Here is a 19,089-nt window from a genome sequence, read left to right as displayed (position 1 = left end):
TTCTTATGTCAGTTTCTCCCAAACAGCTTTAGACCATGCACTGCCATTTTGTAAGATTTCGGAAGGGGGACTCTGAAACCCCCATGGGACAGTAAACACTTAAAAACATTTCTGTGTGTACTACAGTGCACTGACAACAACAAACCCCTGAGAAAAATATCAACTTATTTATCATTATGTCTTTAACTGTACGTCTGGTGAATGTCAGTGGGATGACACTGTTATTAAAACTGTTGTCACCGCCCATGGGATGCTCCTCAAGGACCCCTGCACGTCCCTGGACACAGTTTTGTCAGCCTCTTTCGTTCCTCCTCTGCTTGCGCGTAGCTACACACAGATTAGGAACACACACACACACACACACACACACACACACACACACCCGCCTCCTCAGAAACGGCTCTCGGTTGGTCCATCAGTCGGTCACTCTTTATCCTCCCTTGTGTTGGCGGTGTGTGAATCTGGACTGGAGCTCAGGAGCTACTGGGACGAAGACGACGATGATGATAATGAAGACAGCACAGAGAGAGGTTCAGACACATGACCGCTACCGTTCCCAGACTGCCAAGAGTGGGGTTTGTGATTTCTGCGCGGATCCTTAACAACTTCTGAGGCTAATAAACGGCAGCTGTTTTGCGGGACATTCAGTGGATATTTTATTTTGCCTATAAATGGAGGAGCCTCCAAGGGAAAATCTGAGTTAAGGTATTTCACGAGGTGTGTGCTGGGACGTTGGACGGACCTTGGTGTTGCGTAAAGCGCCCGTGCTGCCAGTTTTGGAGAGTTGGGAAGCGAAGTGCTCCTCTTTGAGTAGGATGAACAACTCAAAGAATCAAAGGGTAAGCTTTGTGGTTTTGTTTCCAAACGTTTCTTTATGCAGCGGTCTTTGAAGTTTTGGATTAAATGAAAAATGTCAGTCAGTTGTAATGCACGTGACACGGGTTTACTCGTCACCAGGACGCAGACTGTGGTCCTGAGAGACTTTTAGACCTCTCATTGGATTTACTTATTGATTGAAGCAAGTCCACTCTGATAATGTGCTTTTAAATCTGTCTGGAGAGACGCCACTATTGAAAACCCCAGGCATTTTAAAGTTGTCTTGTTTATCTCCCATGTCTGCATTCCTGATCGAACATTATCAGTACCTTGATTGATTGATTGATTGATTAAGATATCTTGATGAATTCGTCTCGCAGTTGATTGAACCAGCATGTTTAATTAATGGAATTCCTACTTTTAGAGTTGATTCACATTGCTGTTTACTGGCCACCATGTTTATTCCTTTGTGGAAGAGGATGACTCAGTTCTAAAATATGAATTTACAGGAATACATTGTTTAATTGGTGTGTAAGATGTGTACCGAATTGAAGAGTGGTACCTAATGATTTGTGAAATCGTTTATGTCATGTTCTACAAGTTAATGACTCCCATTAACAATCAGGATTTTTCTTTAAAGCGAAAGATTTTTAAGGGAGTTTGGTTACAATATATCCTAAATTGCACCAATTGTCTTATGACTGTTAGGTGTGCCTTTTATACATCAGGCGGGAGATGATGTTACATTAATTGCATTTCCTGTGGGCATGGAATGATCAATTAAATAATAATAGTGACTAATGATTTTGTTCCTTTCCTTGAATAACTCCTTCTCTATGGTTCTCCCCGTGCTATGTGTGTGGGTCGATGGAATAAATGGTTACATTAGTAGGGGGACAGTAACTCTCAATTTCTTGTTGTCTGACTGCACTGTCACCCAGCCTCTCAGAGCTGGAACAATGTGACAACTGTGGGATATTCCTGCAATAATGACTTACATCTCCCAGTCATCAACCTCTCCCCTCTCTTGTGAATAAATCTTTCCTATATGCCTTGAATTGGCGGCACAAAAATAGCCACACTTGAATGCCGGAGTACAAAAGACCTTAACATGGGAGAATATTTTGCTTCATTGTTTGTTTTTGTTTTTTTTGTCACAGCAATACAATAATAAAATTGCATGGTTTTCACATAAAGCTGTTTGGCTCTTGATGATGCTAGGCCACATAGCAGAGACATGTCCATAAGACATTCATATTTCTATTTCAGGAAGCAGTTTGCCATGCATTTCACTTAAACACAAGCGTGCCAAACCACAGAAAATTGCTAAGAAGAAAGGACAGCTACCAAAAAAATGTTTCCTCAACATCGTCTCCCCCCTGAGTGTGTGTGTGACAGGCAGTCATTCTAGTTCCTTAGTTTGAGCACATTTGACCGACAGCTCTGACCACTTCCTATAATCAACTTTTATATCACCACTGAAACTCTATCCATGCTCAGATTAACCAAACAACTGGCTGCATCTCTGTCTGTTGATTGCCTTCACTTCACTTAATGACGGGCTGCTTCCTGATACGAGAGAAAGAGGGAGAGAGAGAAAGAGCTAGAGTTCAGAAAAGGTAGTCTCATGTTGATTTAAAAGGTCACCTGCATCAACATCATTCAGAGATTGAAAGAGCACGACAGATGTGATCTTTCCTTTCCTGGAATACAGCCTGTGCTTCTGTGTATGTCTTCTGTGTGTGGGGTGTGTGTGTGTGTGTGTGTGTGTGTGTGTGTGTGTGTAGTGCATAGAGAGCTCAAAGTGTGTGGTGGTGTGTTCATTTTGTCCCTTCTACTGTTACAACCACAGCCATCTCTGATCATTAGTAGTGAAAAGGTCACTTATGTGCCAGAGCTCCTCCTCAATGTGACTGCACAGCATCCTGAATGCACTATGCACATCCTGGTGCTTTCTGTGCCATGATTCGGCTGTATTTATTGCACGCTGCAGTTAAATTGGTCTTGTTTTGTGTTAAATGCGTTTCTGCTGGTGCATTTCATTGCGTTTGTAATTATACAAGAGGGAAAGAAGTCAGCATCCTGTGTCAGTTCACTGGCCATGGAATCCTTCAGCCCTTGTCTTACAATCAATAACCACTTACTGCAGAGGAGCTTTCTGCAGTCAAGTCTCTGTCTGTCCACCCGGCCTTCTGTCTCTCTCCTCTTTCTCTGTCTATCAAGATACCTATCTTGAATGTCTTTCCTGCTTGTATCTGTCTGTCTCTCCTCCTTCTCTTTCCTCCCCAGCCTTCATTCACCTCTGCAGTCACGTGTGTGTGTGTGTTTTTTTTCCCCTCTCTTGCTGCCTCTCTCTGCCCCTGCTCTGTGCTGCTGTGTGTGTGCAGTAGAGGTCATTCTGTTTTCTCTGCTGATATTGTCCGTTGCTTTTTCCCAGGAGGCAGCTGCTAGGACTGAGATAGGTAGGACTTCCTCTTCCTAAGAAGCACAGGGGTGCGGGTACTGCAACCCATTACTCTAAGTACAGCAGCTGTGGAGGAGGAGGAGGGGGTGAATTGGACTTTGTTTTGTGTGTGTGTGTGTGTGTGTGTGTGTGTGTGTGTGTGTGTGTGTGTGTGTGTCTCTCCTTGAGCCAGTTGTCTAAGGAATAGTGTGAAAAATGAGCCACTTATACCCTGCTCCGCCAAAATATTGCCTCTCCTCCCACCCAATTATAGATCTTTTAACTCACATTCATACATACACACTCTTTCCTCTCTCTGGGGGATTCTTACTTTTTCAAAGCCTCTCTTTCTTGCCAGCTTTGGTCCACCTCTACTGCCTTTGCTTTCTGGCTTCACGACTCAAATACACACTTAACAAAGCCACTTCAAAAACTGCCCTGACATGCCATGGCGGTGCTCTCTCAGTAATGTTCTGTCCTATTTTTCTTTCTCCTTTTAGAAGCAAGTGTTGTGGCGGAGCCCTCGATGGGTTTGTCCTGACACGAGTGACTCAAAAAGAAAAGAGAGTGAGAGACAGAAGAGAGAGAGAGGGGGCAGATAGAATTAATGCAGGAGGACATATCTGTGTAGTATAAGAATCATACATAGTACAGCATGTATAGTTATGCAGCAGCAGACTGATGGCCTGGCCTCATGATACCGATTGAGTGGCTGGGGAAAGGAGTGATGGACAAACAGAAGACAGGCAGATAAACAGACAGACAGACAATTAGAGAGGAGTGATGACCTGACGATGCAGAGGGAGATTGTGAAGGGATTGATGGTCATGGAGGAGAGAGTTCAGTCCCACAGACAGATAATCAGACAAGCAGCTAATGCGGAGCTGCTGGCAGTGGATCACAGTCATACTCGGTTCACGTCTATCTGTCATGTCTTTCAGTGGAAGCAGATGCTGAGCTGTCACTCATTTATACAGTGCTGTTTGACAGGCTGCCTAATACCTGCTACGTGTGTGTGTGTGTGTGTGTGTGTGTGTGTGTGTGTGTGTGTGTGTGTGTGTGTGCATGCAAGCTTTCCTTCATCTCACATCCACCAATCCGTGATTAGGTTATGTTTATTTAGCGGAATTGTTCTTGTGTTGCTGATATGAACAAAGCCACAAAACACACAAGCACACTAACACACATTCACTGGATCTGACGAAATGGATAATCCATCAAGGCTACTCTTTGTCCTGTCCCCATGGCCTTCTGATTAAATGCTGGATGTATAGAATCAATAATAAAATCATAGATAATAATATCAGAAATGCACCTTCACACTCCCTCTGTCACTCACACACACACACACACACACACACACACACACACACACACACACACACACACACACACACAGACATACACGCATCATTCCTTGCACACTCACACTGCTCACATGATACCTCACTGTGGGTTGGGTTTAGATATTGCAGACAGAGAGCATTGTGTGTGACAGAGGACACAAAATAGCTCATGGATTTGTTTAACCAGAGAATGTGAATGGATGTGGTGCACACACTTAAAGACTAATTTGTAGGATTTAGTGGCATCTAGTTGCCCATATCAAGTCCCTTGCTTCACCCTTCGCGACGCAAAAAGAAATCACGATGGTTGTGAAAAACACAAACGGCCCTATCTAGAGCCAGTGTTTGGTCTGACCCTTCTGGGCTACTGTAAAAAACATTGCGGTTCAACTTTGGGGCCTCCACAGATGGTGACCTGCAGTGTCTGTCTATATAAAAGGCTCATTCTTAGGTAAGAAAAACACAACAATTCTCATTTTCTGGTGATTATACATTAACAAACATATTTATGCATATCATATTCGATTTCTGCCAATAGATCCTCCTGAATGTTACTCTGAATGGTCAGAATCCTAATCAGAGGCCAGGTATGTTTGTGCACACATGACTGCAGTTTTCCGTTGCTTTCAGTGTAAATGCTAAAATAAATATTTACGTGCAGGTTTCTTTATGTACATGAAGTATGCTGGTCTGGTGCTAAACAACAATGAAACAGTCTGAAGTAGAGCCTCCATAAATACACCATACTGAGCAGTCAGTCACTGTCAGACCTCTGTTCTGCATTTGTCCCACACTGGAAAAACTTGACCGACATGGGCCAGTAGTTATATTTTTAGACTGACTTGGCCAATAGTCAAAAGCTTGAAAGCATACGTATCTTCTCTAAGTTATAATTTTCAAAGTCAATAATATTATTTACTCTCCTGGCATTTTAAAATGTCTCAATTCAAATTATTAATATCATTAGTACAAAGATTCTTATTTTTATTGTAGCTTTTACATACTAATATTTATGGAAATACTGTCATGACTGTTCCAGATGAGATGACTGCAGGCTAAAATGACTGTCCTATGAGTATCCAGTATTTAATGAAAGGCCATTTTTGATCCGATTTATCAGTTTCACCTTAACACCTAACACATGCTTTAATATTGTCTGTGTAAATAGCCTGAATGTGTTATTTGCACGGTTTATCTGTCCCGTGTAGATGAATGCTTTTGTACTAAGACAGAAGCAGGAAAGACAAATAGGGTTCACTTTGAATTTTAGTGTGAGACCATGTGAGAGCCAAACATGTCAGCATGCTTATGGTGCATTTACGTGTTAGCAGATAGAGGCTGCGCATTGTTCTGCTGTAGCTGAATAAATATTATGTTATACTAGTGTTTGTTTATGCAGTGTTAGTGGGTAGATAAGTGTTGGAGTAAATGAGGGTGTAGTTTCTGCTAGTTTATGTGTGTCTATGTAAATGTGGATCCCCCAATCTGTTTAACTTGTTCTGGAGGGCAGAGATAAGAACCATGCACACACACACTTTCTGCAATTAATTATATTCTCTCTCTTCTTTTTTTTGCTTTTCAATCTCAGTTGCCCTTATTCGCTTCCTTGCCTTCCCCAACTCATTTTCTCACTGTCGCTCACTGAACTGGGCACACATGCTTGTACACACACATACAGTCTTATGCATAACACGTACACAGAGAAACTCAAAGGGTTAATGTGGACCATTAGTAACCAGAGCACGCTGTAAGTGCTGTGAAGTGGCAGAAGGGTGGAACCAAAGTGACAGACTGTGAGTGGATCTCACCTTACATGTGTTCCCTATGACATTAATATGACTCTGTCATTAATCAGGGCAGTGAGACAAATTCTACTTTTATTATCCTGGGATAGCATTATTCCTCAGGTCTTAATGCATGGTGGCCAATAATGAATGGCACACCACAAGGCTGTAAAGCTGTCCTTCACAAAAAAGCAGTGTGCTGTTATGTCACATGTTACATGTCATGTCCAGTTTTTTTCAGGAGACCTAAAATGTTGTTGATGTGAGAGTATGTGAACATTTGGTCATTTCTAAAATCATTCAATTCTTAAATTCATCAAATAAGTGTCTTTCTACAGCACATAAGCTAGAATACCCCCGCTCACACACACATGCACACACACACCCTCCGGCTGTGCCTCATCTGTCCCTTTCTTGGCCATTTTACCCCGAGGGCAGAGGGCTAAGGGTCAGTTTAGTCATATCCGGCTTTGCTTTAACTCAGCTCAGAAGTCCTGCTGTTTCATGGGTATTATAATGAACTGCATTCACTTCAGGGCTCTCGCTGGTCAATAGTGATTCAAGGACACAGATACACACAGCTTCACCGTAGAGTATCTGCTGTCTTTTTTTTGTGTGTCTTTGACTCTCTGTCTCTTGTACACCTTTATGACATACATAACCCACCACCTCCCCTCTAACAGATCTCACGTGGGGGCAGCACATGTGATTATATATACACATGTGGCCATATAGTCTAAATAAGGCAACAGTGATGAATAATAGAGAGTGATAAAAGCAGCTTCAACTACAGAGCTCTTGGCTAGAAATTAGGCTCAGAGAGAACACAACGAACATAAGAGAGAGAGAGACAGAGAAAATAACTGCATTTCAATGGATGCAATATCCCAGTATTGGTTAAGACAACACACAACATTGTCTCATTACTTTTACCCCTTTAAGGCTCAAGTTGTAATAAGAATTAAGAAGTAATTGAATTGTGGAGTGTTCTCTGAGAAAATAAGTAAAAAGAATAGTGGATACATACAGTATAAATATAGAGTGTGGACCATCTGTGTGCTTATAGGGTATGAATACCTTGCTTGTGATGCTGCCAGTCAAACATCTATTGGCACGACAAGCTTTCACTGCAAATTAGATGATTTCACTCAGTTAAATCAGTAAGCTGGATGTGGGAAGTATAATGAATTTTCCATTCAAGCCAAAATGTTCAGATAGTTGTCATAGCAAATGCTATTAAAAGTCCGAACTTCAATGCCAAAATAAACAAAAACAAATCTCTTCTTCCTCCTCGCTTCAAGTTTATTAGCAGCTGGCAAACAACAAAACCATATGGTTAGCAGAGTTGTTGGATATGTAGGATTGTATGTTGGGATTCTATTAAAATCTCTGTTTTGCCTATTCATGCTGAACTTCAATGCATGTTTTTTTTAAATATACAGAGTTTAAAGAGCACTTTTGAATGTGAATAGAAAGCTAAAACTGAGAGGAATAATGTTTTTCCAGATATATCCACATTAATATGGTCTTAGCCTCACATGCTCTGCACTTATCTGCGCCTCTTCATGTGTGTCTGCACTATAGCAAAGAGAGTAGAGGTAAAAGGCGACCGGGAGGAGAATTTGGCAGGCTTAAATGCTAGTTAGGCCGGCTGAGCTAATTAGCGCCGATTTCCTCATCCTGATTCAGACAAGGAGGAAAGCCTGGGATTACAGAGACCAGCATTGTGTGTGTCGTTGAAATTCTGTCAGGCTGTTGAAACTGCTCATCAGCAGGGGGGTTTGGGTGCGCTTATTTGCAAAAGTCAACTAATGAGAGCTTTCCAAATGTGGTACAGTGTGTGTGTTAGGATGGGCTTGTGGTGGTGAGATAACTAGCCCACCCCTCACCCCACTGAGGATGAAAAGGAGCTTAATGGTACGGGACCCAGCAGGGATCCAGCTCTTCTTCTGAAAACTTTTACACTGTGACCTCTCGCCCTCTATGCCCTCCCACCCTTTGTCCTCCTCTGCCGTCTGTTTGTCCCGATCTACCCACTCCAGCAACGCTCCACCCTATTACATCCTTCTCATACATCTTATGACTTGAACGTACAAAGATGTGAACAAGACTTGAAAAAATTTGGCTTGCCAGGCTGGGCACAATTGGCAGGGGTCATAACCAAGGGCCTGTCGTTGCATCCTACTCTCACCTCCTCCTCCCCCACATCTACCCGAGGTGTGAGGTAACATGTCATACTGAGAGCTGTCAATCACCGTGACACTTTCACACACAGTGAGGTTCTTGGGAGAGTCAAATTTAGTTGTTTTTTTCATTTAAGAGAACATGTTGTGCTACATACTCCACCCAGCACCTCACAGCCATATCATCATAAGTGATAAGTGACACAGCCAACTTCCGTTCACACACTAACACCTCTCTTCAAACAGTATTTTGAAAAGAGAACAGACTGTAACGACACATGAAAAATTCCAACACAGGGTGGATTAAAATGTCACATCAGTGCCTTTTTGCCTCATATGTGTATCTTTTAATGTGATTAAATCCCCTTTACTCTATCTCCCCTCTTAGGGATGCACTGGCAGAGTGTTCTCACTTAGACAGATCACAGCGGTCTTTGATCAGGGGCTTAGAAAGACCTGCTTCATACTCGTTCTCTCCTAAACCTTCCTCTCTTTTTTTCTGTATGGGCTTCTGGCTTACAGGAAAAGCTGGCTAATCAGTTAATAATAAAGTATCAACTTGTATAATAGTCTGTAGCTGTTTTCCAGGCCTGCAGTCCACAACACTGACTGTGCCAGTAATGTTCACTGATGAGGTTACAGTATTGCTGTGTATGTGTGTTTCTTAATTCATTAATTGCATCTTGCAGCCCCCAGACAGCCCAGTGTGCCAATTACTCTCATTAGGGTTTCTCCATTACTGTTTGATTGGAAAAGGAAGCTGCTTGGCGACAACTCTTGTCCCTTCACTGTCTCCTTTCTCATCAGAGGCTGTGGATCGGGTTTTTTTTTCACTTTAAGAGCTGTGAAACACACAAATTATGCCAGAACTTCTCAAGAATACAGTTGTTACCATCACATTTCTTGAAAATAAGGGTTGTGTGCAGCGATTCAAACTACTTTTTTCAACCTTTTATGGTCTGTTTGGATTTTTAGATATTTTGTTCTTTTAGAGTCTACGTGTCAGCGAGGATTTAAAATCCAGTTTATTATGTCTGAACATTATTTTGTGCTTTGAATGCAGCCCAGTTTTTTCCTCTTGAGGTGAGATGGAAGAGGAACACGAGGAGTCGTGCTGTTGAAGTGTTTTTTTGTGCTGTTGTTACTCATAATAAACTACCCTGCAGGTTGAATGAATGTCTTCTTTTCCAGCCCACAGTTATTTATGAGTCTGGTCTGGAAACTCTACACAGTGTTTCATAAATCTATACTCTCCAGGCTTGTTAGTTATATGCTGAGAGACCACACACAGTCATACAGTAAATATACTAACACACACACACAGGTGCTCATACACTTCCTGTTATTATCACCTATACATTGCCTTCAAATGATTCTGCCATTTTTGCATGGCTGCTGCTTCTCCCAGCTCCTACTATGCTACTATATGATAATGCGGACCCGGTGTATTAGGCTGAGTGTGCACAGCCGTGTAAGAGCCATCAAGCTTTAGTGTGCCTATAAATTGCTGAAGTGATCACTGCTTGGCAGACTCTAAGCTCCCTGTGCTCCCTCGTAGCTCTAAACAATTTGTTTTATAGCTTGAAATTCACTCCACTGTTGCTCTCCTTAGGGCCAGCAGCCAAAAAAGCAAATGCACTTGCAACTACAAAGTGCACACACAGAACAAATATGCACTGATTCAGTTGCATGCACTTGTTTGCGTGCACAGACATATTCTGTCATCTCCTGCATGTATCTAAAACTTTATTTAGGGCACAGATGCATGCATATCATTTCTCTGACTCCGCCCCGTGTGTTCTGGGACCCAGCTGCATTGAAACACACTGCCTTTGTGTGAGAACAGCTGGCTGCAAAGTCATTTGGACACACGCTCGCACACACAAGCACATGTGGACAAGCACTCACAGATGCACACACATAGTTTTCCATGCAAGCAGAGCTGAAGCAGTCTCTATTGTCAGCGAATAATTGAATGCATAAGCTGTCGGAGGGGGGAGAGTTCACAGTGTTCCAGCTATGAGGGCGAGTTGGTTCACTGTTGAAATTCTGTAGCAATCACCTCAATAATGACATCAGCATGTTGGCACCTAGACTGGGGTACACAGGCGCATTTTGCCATATGAAAGGGCCCTGAGAGTGTGTGTGTTAAGTGTGTCCTGGCAATGAACAGACTTTGTAGCCAGCTTTGCTGTCGTAAAAGGCAAATCCTCCACCCAGTTACTGTTTCTCTTCCCCCTTCCTCTCTGTCTTCCATGACCAGTACCCAACCAGTTCCCTTCACTGTTGTTGTGCCCAGGCTTCTCGGCAGCAGCTGCAGTCTGAAACACTGTAGAGACATTGTTTGGTGAATTAGACCACTGTTTTTGAGTGGTTTGGTTTGTTGTCTGTTTTCCGTTTTCTCCTAATCTGACTCCAGGCTATGTGTTCTGTAAATCATTGTACATACTGTGTGTGTACGTGTGGCACTTTGGTGTGCTTTGGTATGTGTCTATGGGCGTGAGTATGACGTGACATGTGTTGTGTGTTACCGACAGTCTGCTAACGTGATTTCCTCCCCCAACATCCCAGCAATTCACTTACCACACCATTTCATCCATTCACTCATATTCTATCTATTCTTCTTTCTCCATCTCTCTTCCCACTCTCCATATAGTCTACTTATATCTTCATTCTCACTTTTCATTTTCTCCCATACTCTAACACTCTCTCAGCTAATTTGCCATTGATTTTTATTTCTCTCTTCATTTATCTCTTACTCTGTCTTGCACTCTCAACCGCTCCCTTCACCCTTAACTGCAGCTATGCTCTGGGTGTGGGAGAGGGGAAGAGGGTGAGTATGAGAGAAAGTAGCGGAAGAGGGTGGAGAGGAAGGCGAGGCACATAGTTGTGGCTGGCTAATTGAAAGCCAGCAGTTTGGTCAGTGAAGCCCCGACGTATGGGCGTGGTCGGGAATTTGCAATTCTTGGTTATGTTTGTGTATGTGAAATAGAGACAGAGCACATTTGTGTCAATGTTCATGTCTGTGGCCCTGAAGATTGAGAGATTTGTGTGCTTGTGTTTGTCTGCTTGTCCAGTGTGTGAAAAAGAGTGAGCAAGACTTTTGCCTTGTTGTCTGAGTGTGTTTTAGTCCTGCTGTTGTTATTCTCCACTGTTGTCCTACCGCTTTTCTCTATCTTTTTCTATCAGCCTCTTTCACTCTGTCCGTCCAACCAGCTTTTGTATTGGTCCAGTCAGCTGTGGCATCTTGTCTGTTCACAAAGAAAATAACTTCAGAGTCAGCAAAGAAGAAAAGGTGGAACGGTTATGTAGTGGTTGAAATATTCAGCCTCCAAACTGCAGAGTTCAGATGCCACCCCACTGTCAGCAATCCATGTCTCCATGACCTCTGACCTCATTATAGAGGAAGATGGAAGAAAGGCCAGGTCTCTTTTGGTATATATTGACATTACATGTATGTTGTATATGTGCACATGTTTCAGATGTGCAGCATATTAATGTGCACATGCCAGTGCTACAGTAAAACCCCAGACGGAGGGAGTGTCTTGGGTGTGAAGCTGTTCTTTGGCACAGCAGTATTTTGTACTAAATGCTCATTTCAGCATACTAACATGCTCACAGTGACAATGCTGATGTTTGCCATGTTCACCAGCTTTGTTGACCATGATAGCATACTAACATCTGCTAATTAGCATTAAACACAAAGTACAGCTGAGGCTGATGGAAATGTCATTAGTATTTAGTCTAAACTAAAGTCCTGGAAGAACTGAAAACAGTGGAATGATTACAGTTTATCCTGAGAGTAGATAAATCAATGAAAGCATTTAATTTGAATTTGAATTTGCGTTTTAAATTGATGCGAACCCCTTGAATTGTAAAATTTTGATTTAAACTACGAATGTTATAATGCAGGGATATACAGCTGCTAAGGACTTTGTAAAACAAGCCTCAATCCATTCAAGTCACTCATCTACACAAAACATGTAGAATAATTTTCAAATAGTATCCCATATGAGAAGTCAGGACCAAAGTGATGGACAGACCAACAGACTGACCCACATAAGGAAATTGCCATCCATAGAGCTGCAGCTTTAGTAATATCTCATCCTCCTCCTCTCCTCAAAGTCTTTTGAATTGATAAGGTTCTGCTGTAGAAAGCAAACTGTTGTTTCTAGATGTTTTTAATGCTCATTTGTGTGTTAAACCTAACCCCATGGACTAAACCCATGCTGTAATTGCAGTCGTCTGGTCTGCTCAGGGATAGAGGTCAGAGGTCAAGGGTCAGAGATCTGAACAGGAAAGCCTACTCATGCAGAACAACACATCGTAAACAAACCATTACACACCATCTGCAGTGGCGTCAAATCCCAAACCAGCATGCGTATGTTTGTGTAGGTGTGTGTGTTAGTGTCTCTGAAATCACACCCACAGACACACAAGTGAGGATCAACACACACATCCAGACGGGGACAGAGAGGTGACAGAGGAAGTGACCATCTGGTATCTACTGAGGCATCAAATAACCTGCTGAAAGGTTACATTGGCATTATGGATATACTCTGTGTGTGTCCTACAGTGACCAAAATATATTGCTGTTTGAAGCAAATACTACAATTGACTATTTCTGTATTTACTGAAAAATATCTATACACCAGTAGTATTGGATGTATTTATAATTTCCATTACATTATTCCTTACATTAATTTAAAAAAATGTTTTATCTAAAGCTACTTTTTCTATAAATACCAGCTCTACCTTCTTTATAATTAAGCATGAAAGGTATGTAAAATATTCCATTTATCTAAATTCTGTCATAACTCTCTTTCAAAGTTAATTGCTAACAAGTAATTATAACATGTTCTGTCTTTAGCCATAAGTGCACCTGTCAAATTTTGAGGAGACTTTTTTCCCTCTCATACAAAGACACTATGTCTCCCAATTATTTCCATGCCTGCTCTTTTACAGAGTTCTATGCTTCATTTCCTTGGCAGCAGATTTGTTCATATAAAACCTACCACCTCTCTTTCTGTTGCCAAATCTCTGTCTCTTCATTTCTTGATTTCCACCTGTTTTTGCCACATTTCCCCATCATTCCTGTCTTCTCTTGCAAGTCCAGCACCTTGATCTACCTCCTTCCTGCTTGCCATCCTCCCTCCTCATCCCCTCATCCTATATACCCTGCTTGTCTCTTGACATTCAGCGCTTTCTCTTTCTTTTCTCCCACTTACAGTTCCCTGTCTTATCTCTTTTTCCTCTCAACTGCCTCTCACACTCCACACAGACCTTTCGCCCTGTCAACCCGTATCCTCCGCTCTTCTCTCTGCCTCCTCTCTACTCCTTTCCTCAAGTCCCCCCCTTGTTTTTTTTTGACAGCACCAACTCCCCCTCTGTGTCCCTGCTTGATACCCAGCATGCACTGCATCCCTGTCGTCCATCCACCCTTGCCTCACCCTGTATCTGGCTGCTGTCCACATTGCCACCATCACAGGCAGGCAGCCTCTCTGGCATTGCCTACTGGTCTAACACCTGCCACTCTGAAGACACTGTGAGGGAATCACTGTGACAACATGTTTGTTTGTGTTTATGTGTGGATGTGAGCATTAATGAAAGCTTATATAAAGAAAATGTATCATCCACTTTAGAAATTTGTCCTGCTTGTGTGTAGGCCTGTGTTGTCTGGTGTGTTTATCTCTTACTTCTCTGTCTTTTGATTGTTTATGTGAGTTGAGCTGTACCGCTGTTGGCCCGGCATACACCCAGACACATGGATTAGAGTTAGATCTAGGCTGCTTGTCTTCTATTCTGAAATCCCCAGAAGGAGCCTGTTAATTTAGCTGCTATAAATACAGGACCTCCTCCTATCGGGTCACTCTAAGACCCATTGCATGGAACTGGACTGTGGTGACAGCTCTTTTACTCAGTGTGTGTGTGTGTGTGTGTGTGTGTGTGTGTGTGTGTGTGCGTGTGCGTGTGCGTGTGTGTGCATTCCTTAAAATCTGGCTGTCTTGCCTCCAGCTCAGTGGAGCATGGTTTCTGGTGCCACCATTGACAAGGACATTAGGACACAGGCTGAGCTGGCCCTTCTCTTGTTTTTCTCTTTTCTTGCTTTATCCTTGGTTAAAATATATATTTTTTTAACCCTCCTTTGTTTATCGCTTATAACAAATGGTTTTGTTTTGATCAAATTATATGTTTACAATCGTTTCAACCAATGTATTAATGGCTTGATCTATAAAATGCCAAAAATAATGATAAAACCAAGTTTTTCTCCGAAGTAGTGTATCTAAATGCTTTATTTTGTCCAAAGTTATATTTACAATGATGGTAAAGAGAGAAAAACAGCAGATCCTGAAATTTGAGAAGCAGTTTCATATAAAAGTAAGCTATTTGAGAGCTTGAATTGTTTCAACGATTAATCGATTAAGTTGTCATCAGTCAACTAATCAGTTTATCAGATAATTGTGCACGCAATCTCGTCTGTTTTCGTGTGTTTATTTGTTTGGGCACAGGAGTCTCAAACCATGTACTAATTATTGTAAAAGTTGGTGATCTAGCAAATAATTATGCATTTACTGTCTTGCTCTCTTTTAAGACTCTCTCTTTAAAGTTCAGTTAAGAATTCACTGCATAAAAATAAATGCAGCAACTTTGATGAAAGAAAACCAGATCAATCAACAAATTAACTCTCTCAAACACTTGACTCACAAAATTAAATTCTCCACTTGTACCGTTCATACATCCAATAGTTCACTGATATCTATGTTTATGCAGTTGCTGTAATTTGGTCTCCTTTCTTTCACTGTCAAGAGTACTATAATTGCTTTTCAGTCAGTGAAAGTGTTTATTTAATGATGGGATTATTTGTGTAGCTACATTGTGTTCATCACCCACAGTGTAGCCTTTACATGACTCTAGACTGATCATTATCTTTAGCAGTATAAATACACTCAATCATGCTCTCGTTTGGTCTGATTCCTCTGTGAATGAGAAATGCTTCCATATTCACTCTGGCAATATGGGAGCATTTCTAAAGAGAAATCTCCTAGTAATCACCTCTGTCCTTTTAAATGTCATAACCATGTTACCTAAGTGATACTGTAATGCTTGTCAGACTATTATTAATAGTGTTGTAATGTTTTGGTGGTTTGGTTTAGAGACATGGAAGCTGGCTCTTGTATGGGATTTACAGCTGTTAGTGTAGCTTTCACCACCATGCAGAGCAAGTGTGGTTATATCCCAAGAAGCAAGTTAGTTTTTCCAATACAGTGGTTAATCAGAAACCTCATTTTGGAGTGCAGTGTCCAAGCAAGAATCTGTGTACAAATGTGAACTTTTATGTCCAAACCGCAGTCATTCTCCTCCCTCTGTGCCTCTGTCGAACAAAGTGTGGGACTCATGCTAACACAGAGGCAGGTAGAAAGGCGAAAGAGGGTGTGGAGGAGAAGAAAGAAAAGCCAATTGAGGACAGTGAAGTGGAACGGATGGAGTGTGAGAGAAGGCAGAAGAAATTGAGCAGTGAAAGTATAAAAGCTTAAATCAAAAGAATAAAAAATTCATAAGAATCAGGCAGAGAGGGGGAGAAGATTAATGAGAAATATTGGAGTAGAGGAGTAGAGGGTGCATTTATCAAGCAGGGAGAGTGGTGGGAAAAGAAGGGCAAAGGGAGCATTACAGATTATTTGTGGTAAAAGTGTGAGCTTGTTAATGAATCGCTGAAGAGGACGAACACACACACACACACACACACACACACACACAAACACACACACACACACAAACACACACACTCCAGCAAGTCTGCCAGCTGTTTCACACCATTTGTTCATTCATTTATTATAAACACAGACTAAACTTAATGTTTTCCTAATTTGTTTAACCAGGTCTTTAAAGACAACCTCACTGATTGATATTCCTTCAATTGCAGCAATTGATGTGCAAATGCATGATTCAAAGCTGTTTTAGCTTTAAACAGAGCTGCTGGCACCAGCACTCAAGGTCAGCCCAGCTTTGCTTTTGCTTGGTCTTTGTTTGATTCCTGGATCCTCTTGTGCTCTCTCATCCCTCTCACTCTGCTGACAGAGTGGAGAGGGGCTCAGAGATTTGTTTAAAGTCTGGACAGCATCACCAGAGCCAGAACCGTTAAGGTTCGAGGAACCTTTACTGTCTGCGTGTGTGTGTGTGTGTGTGTGTGTGTGTGTGTGTGTGTGTGTGTGTGTGTGTGTGTGTGTGTGTGTGTGTGTGTGTGTGTGTGTGTCCACAATCTGTGTGTGTGTACTATTGCATAAGTGTACAGGGTCTTTTTAATCACAGGCAGGATGGCTTTCTTGCCCCACATACACCAGGTCAAATTCACTTTAATAATATTTTATTTTTCCCTTGAGGAAAAGGACAGTGTCTAGAAATTGTTATGTGTGTGTGTGTGTGTGTACAATTGTGTGTCTGGGGTGTTTCATTTGATCTGTAGGCGTTCAGTGTTTGACAGCTTCATTCATTATTCTCTCACTTGAGATGTGCTGCTCCCTCTGTGTGTGTGTGTGTAGTGAATAAGTTTGCACTAAATGATTCAGCATCAGTGTGACTGCTCAGCGAGGACGGGCTCATTGGTAAGAGGGCAAAAGGCCATGTGTTTGAATATTGTCTGTCTCTCACACACACCGCTGAACACGGGCTCCTGAGTGCTTTCAGAGAGACACCTCACTAACGTATCCACAAGAGATCTATAATCTACTGCAGACTTGCACTCTCCTGTTGTCTTTTTCTAATCTTCTTCTTTCCTTTATTTCTCCCAAAATGCCCATCTTTGTATTGCTATCTGAGAAGTTATGACCATTATCTGCCTCTCTTAATTCACCCACGTCTCTAATAATGTCTTCCTCCATTTATTTAAACGAAAATGTCCTTCAAATGTGTCGTTATCCGTCATTTAAGCCTCATTTTCCTCACACTTTCTCTTTTTCCTTTCTCCCCCCTCCACCCCACCCCTTGTCCTTGCAGGACAGCGACATCCAGAAGAAGATTGACCATGAGATCCGGATGCGCGACGGGGCCTGCAAGCTGCTGGCCGCCTGCTCCCAGAAAGACCAGGCATTAGAGGCGGCAAAGAGCCTGCAGACCTGCAGCACTCGCATCATGGCCTACATGTCGGAGCTGCAGAGGATGAAGGAGGCTCAGGTCATGCAGAAGGTCACACGGAGGTCGTCAGATGCCGGGCCAATGGACGATAGACACCCGTGTAAAGGAAAAGTGGCTATCTCAGGCAAGTACAACCTTGTCTGTATGTATGTATGTATGTGAATTTGAATGTATGAAAAAAAAATTTAAAAAAAAAATTTAAGTTTCAATTTGTAATTGCAAGGAAACATTCATGTATTCATTTTTGGGGATTTGGACATGGACTCAGCAATATATAGGGGAAATGGAATCTTTGTGATCCAATTAGTGCTGTGATTTAATGCAGAGCCCGGGAATGGCTGAGATCCAGCTTCCCATTAGAGGATGCTTCTCCTCTACTTATTAACTGAGGTGAACACAGTGTATTGCAGATGCTGCCCATTGCAGTCTGAGAGAGAGGAGTTAGATGAATGATTATGGAGCTACTCTATTTGTATTGCAGACACACTGAGAGATAATTCACACCAGGGAGGAAGCGAAAGGGGGGTGAAAGGTTTTTTTTTTTTCCATACTGTTCATGTTTTGTTTGTTTTTAGAACATGATGAGAAGGTAAAAAAAATGAATATTAATGAAACGTGAGACTGGGAGCATGTGTGTGTTTGTGGGTGGAGGTTTGTGAGGGCACTGCTGCATGTCTGGTACCCAGCTGGAAAGCATGCTACACCCACTCACACAGATACACACACACACACACACACACACACACACACACACACACACACACACACACACACACACACAGTCAGTAATTAGCTGTAGATACAGTGACTTAAAGCATCATTGGTAGGAAGACACACATGCAGATACACACAAATCAGTTGGACAGTAAGGGTGATTAACATTTTTCTGTTCTAATCCCCTGTCTGTTGTTGTTACAGATCTTCGGATCCCTCTCATGTGGAAAGACACAGAGTACTTCAAGAACAAAGGAGGTGAGGAGCCACCTCTGTATGTGTGTGAGGAAGTTCATTGATGGGTTATTAATGATTTATGCCCCTAGGATTTATTAATGATTTGCTTCTTAGGAAAGCTAATTTGTACAATCAGAGGTGAGCATGGGATTCCTCATGCCTAAAGAACAAAAATCATCTTTTATCATTGCCAAGGGGGTGACATACTTGTGTAGACGTTTAGTTTCATATTTTAGAAATATGCTGACCCATAGAACTGTGCAGACAGACCGTTTGCACAGTTCCTGGAGCTGATCATTACAATCTTTTGCAGCTTTAACAGATATCTCCGTATTATACAGTAACTGATTTTTTTTTAGACATGAGGAACTCCTGGCAGCACAACCTGACCCACTGTTCAGTCCTGCTGGCTTTGCCTCTTGGCTCTGAGAAGC

At 42.1% G+C, this 19,089-nt stretch overlaps 1 protein-coding gene across 6 annotated transcripts in view; it reads left to right on the top strand.

Annotated features, from left to right (window-relative positions):
• Window positions 1-19,089, top strand: part of rtkna (rhotekin a) — a 56,030-nt gene that overhangs the window by 28,486 nt on the left and 8,455 nt on the right. For 5 of the 6 annotated variants that reach the window (XM_051421918.1, XM_051421922.1, XM_051421920.1 and 2 more), the window contains exons 2-3: window positions 17,567-17,828; window positions 18,623-18,676. In XM_051421918.1, the coding sequence (XP_051277878.1) occupies window positions 17,567-17,828; window positions 18,623-18,676 (316 nt within the window). Of the gene's footprint in view, window positions 1-218; window positions 840-17,566; window positions 17,829-18,622; window positions 18,677-19,089 lie in introns of those variants that run through there. The other variant, XM_051421921.1, reaches the window with a different exon arrangement.

The sequence above is a fragment of the Dicentrarchus labrax genome, unplaced genomic scaffold (genome assembly GCF_905237075.1).
Source record: "Dicentrarchus labrax unplaced genomic scaffold, dlabrax2021, whole genome shotgun sequence".
In the NCBI taxonomy this organism is placed as follows: Eukaryota; Metazoa; Chordata; class Actinopteri; family Moronidae; genus Dicentrarchus; species Dicentrarchus labrax.
The sequence above is the reverse complement of the archived record's forward strand: the minus strand, read 5'-3'. Positions and strand labels throughout refer to the sequence as shown.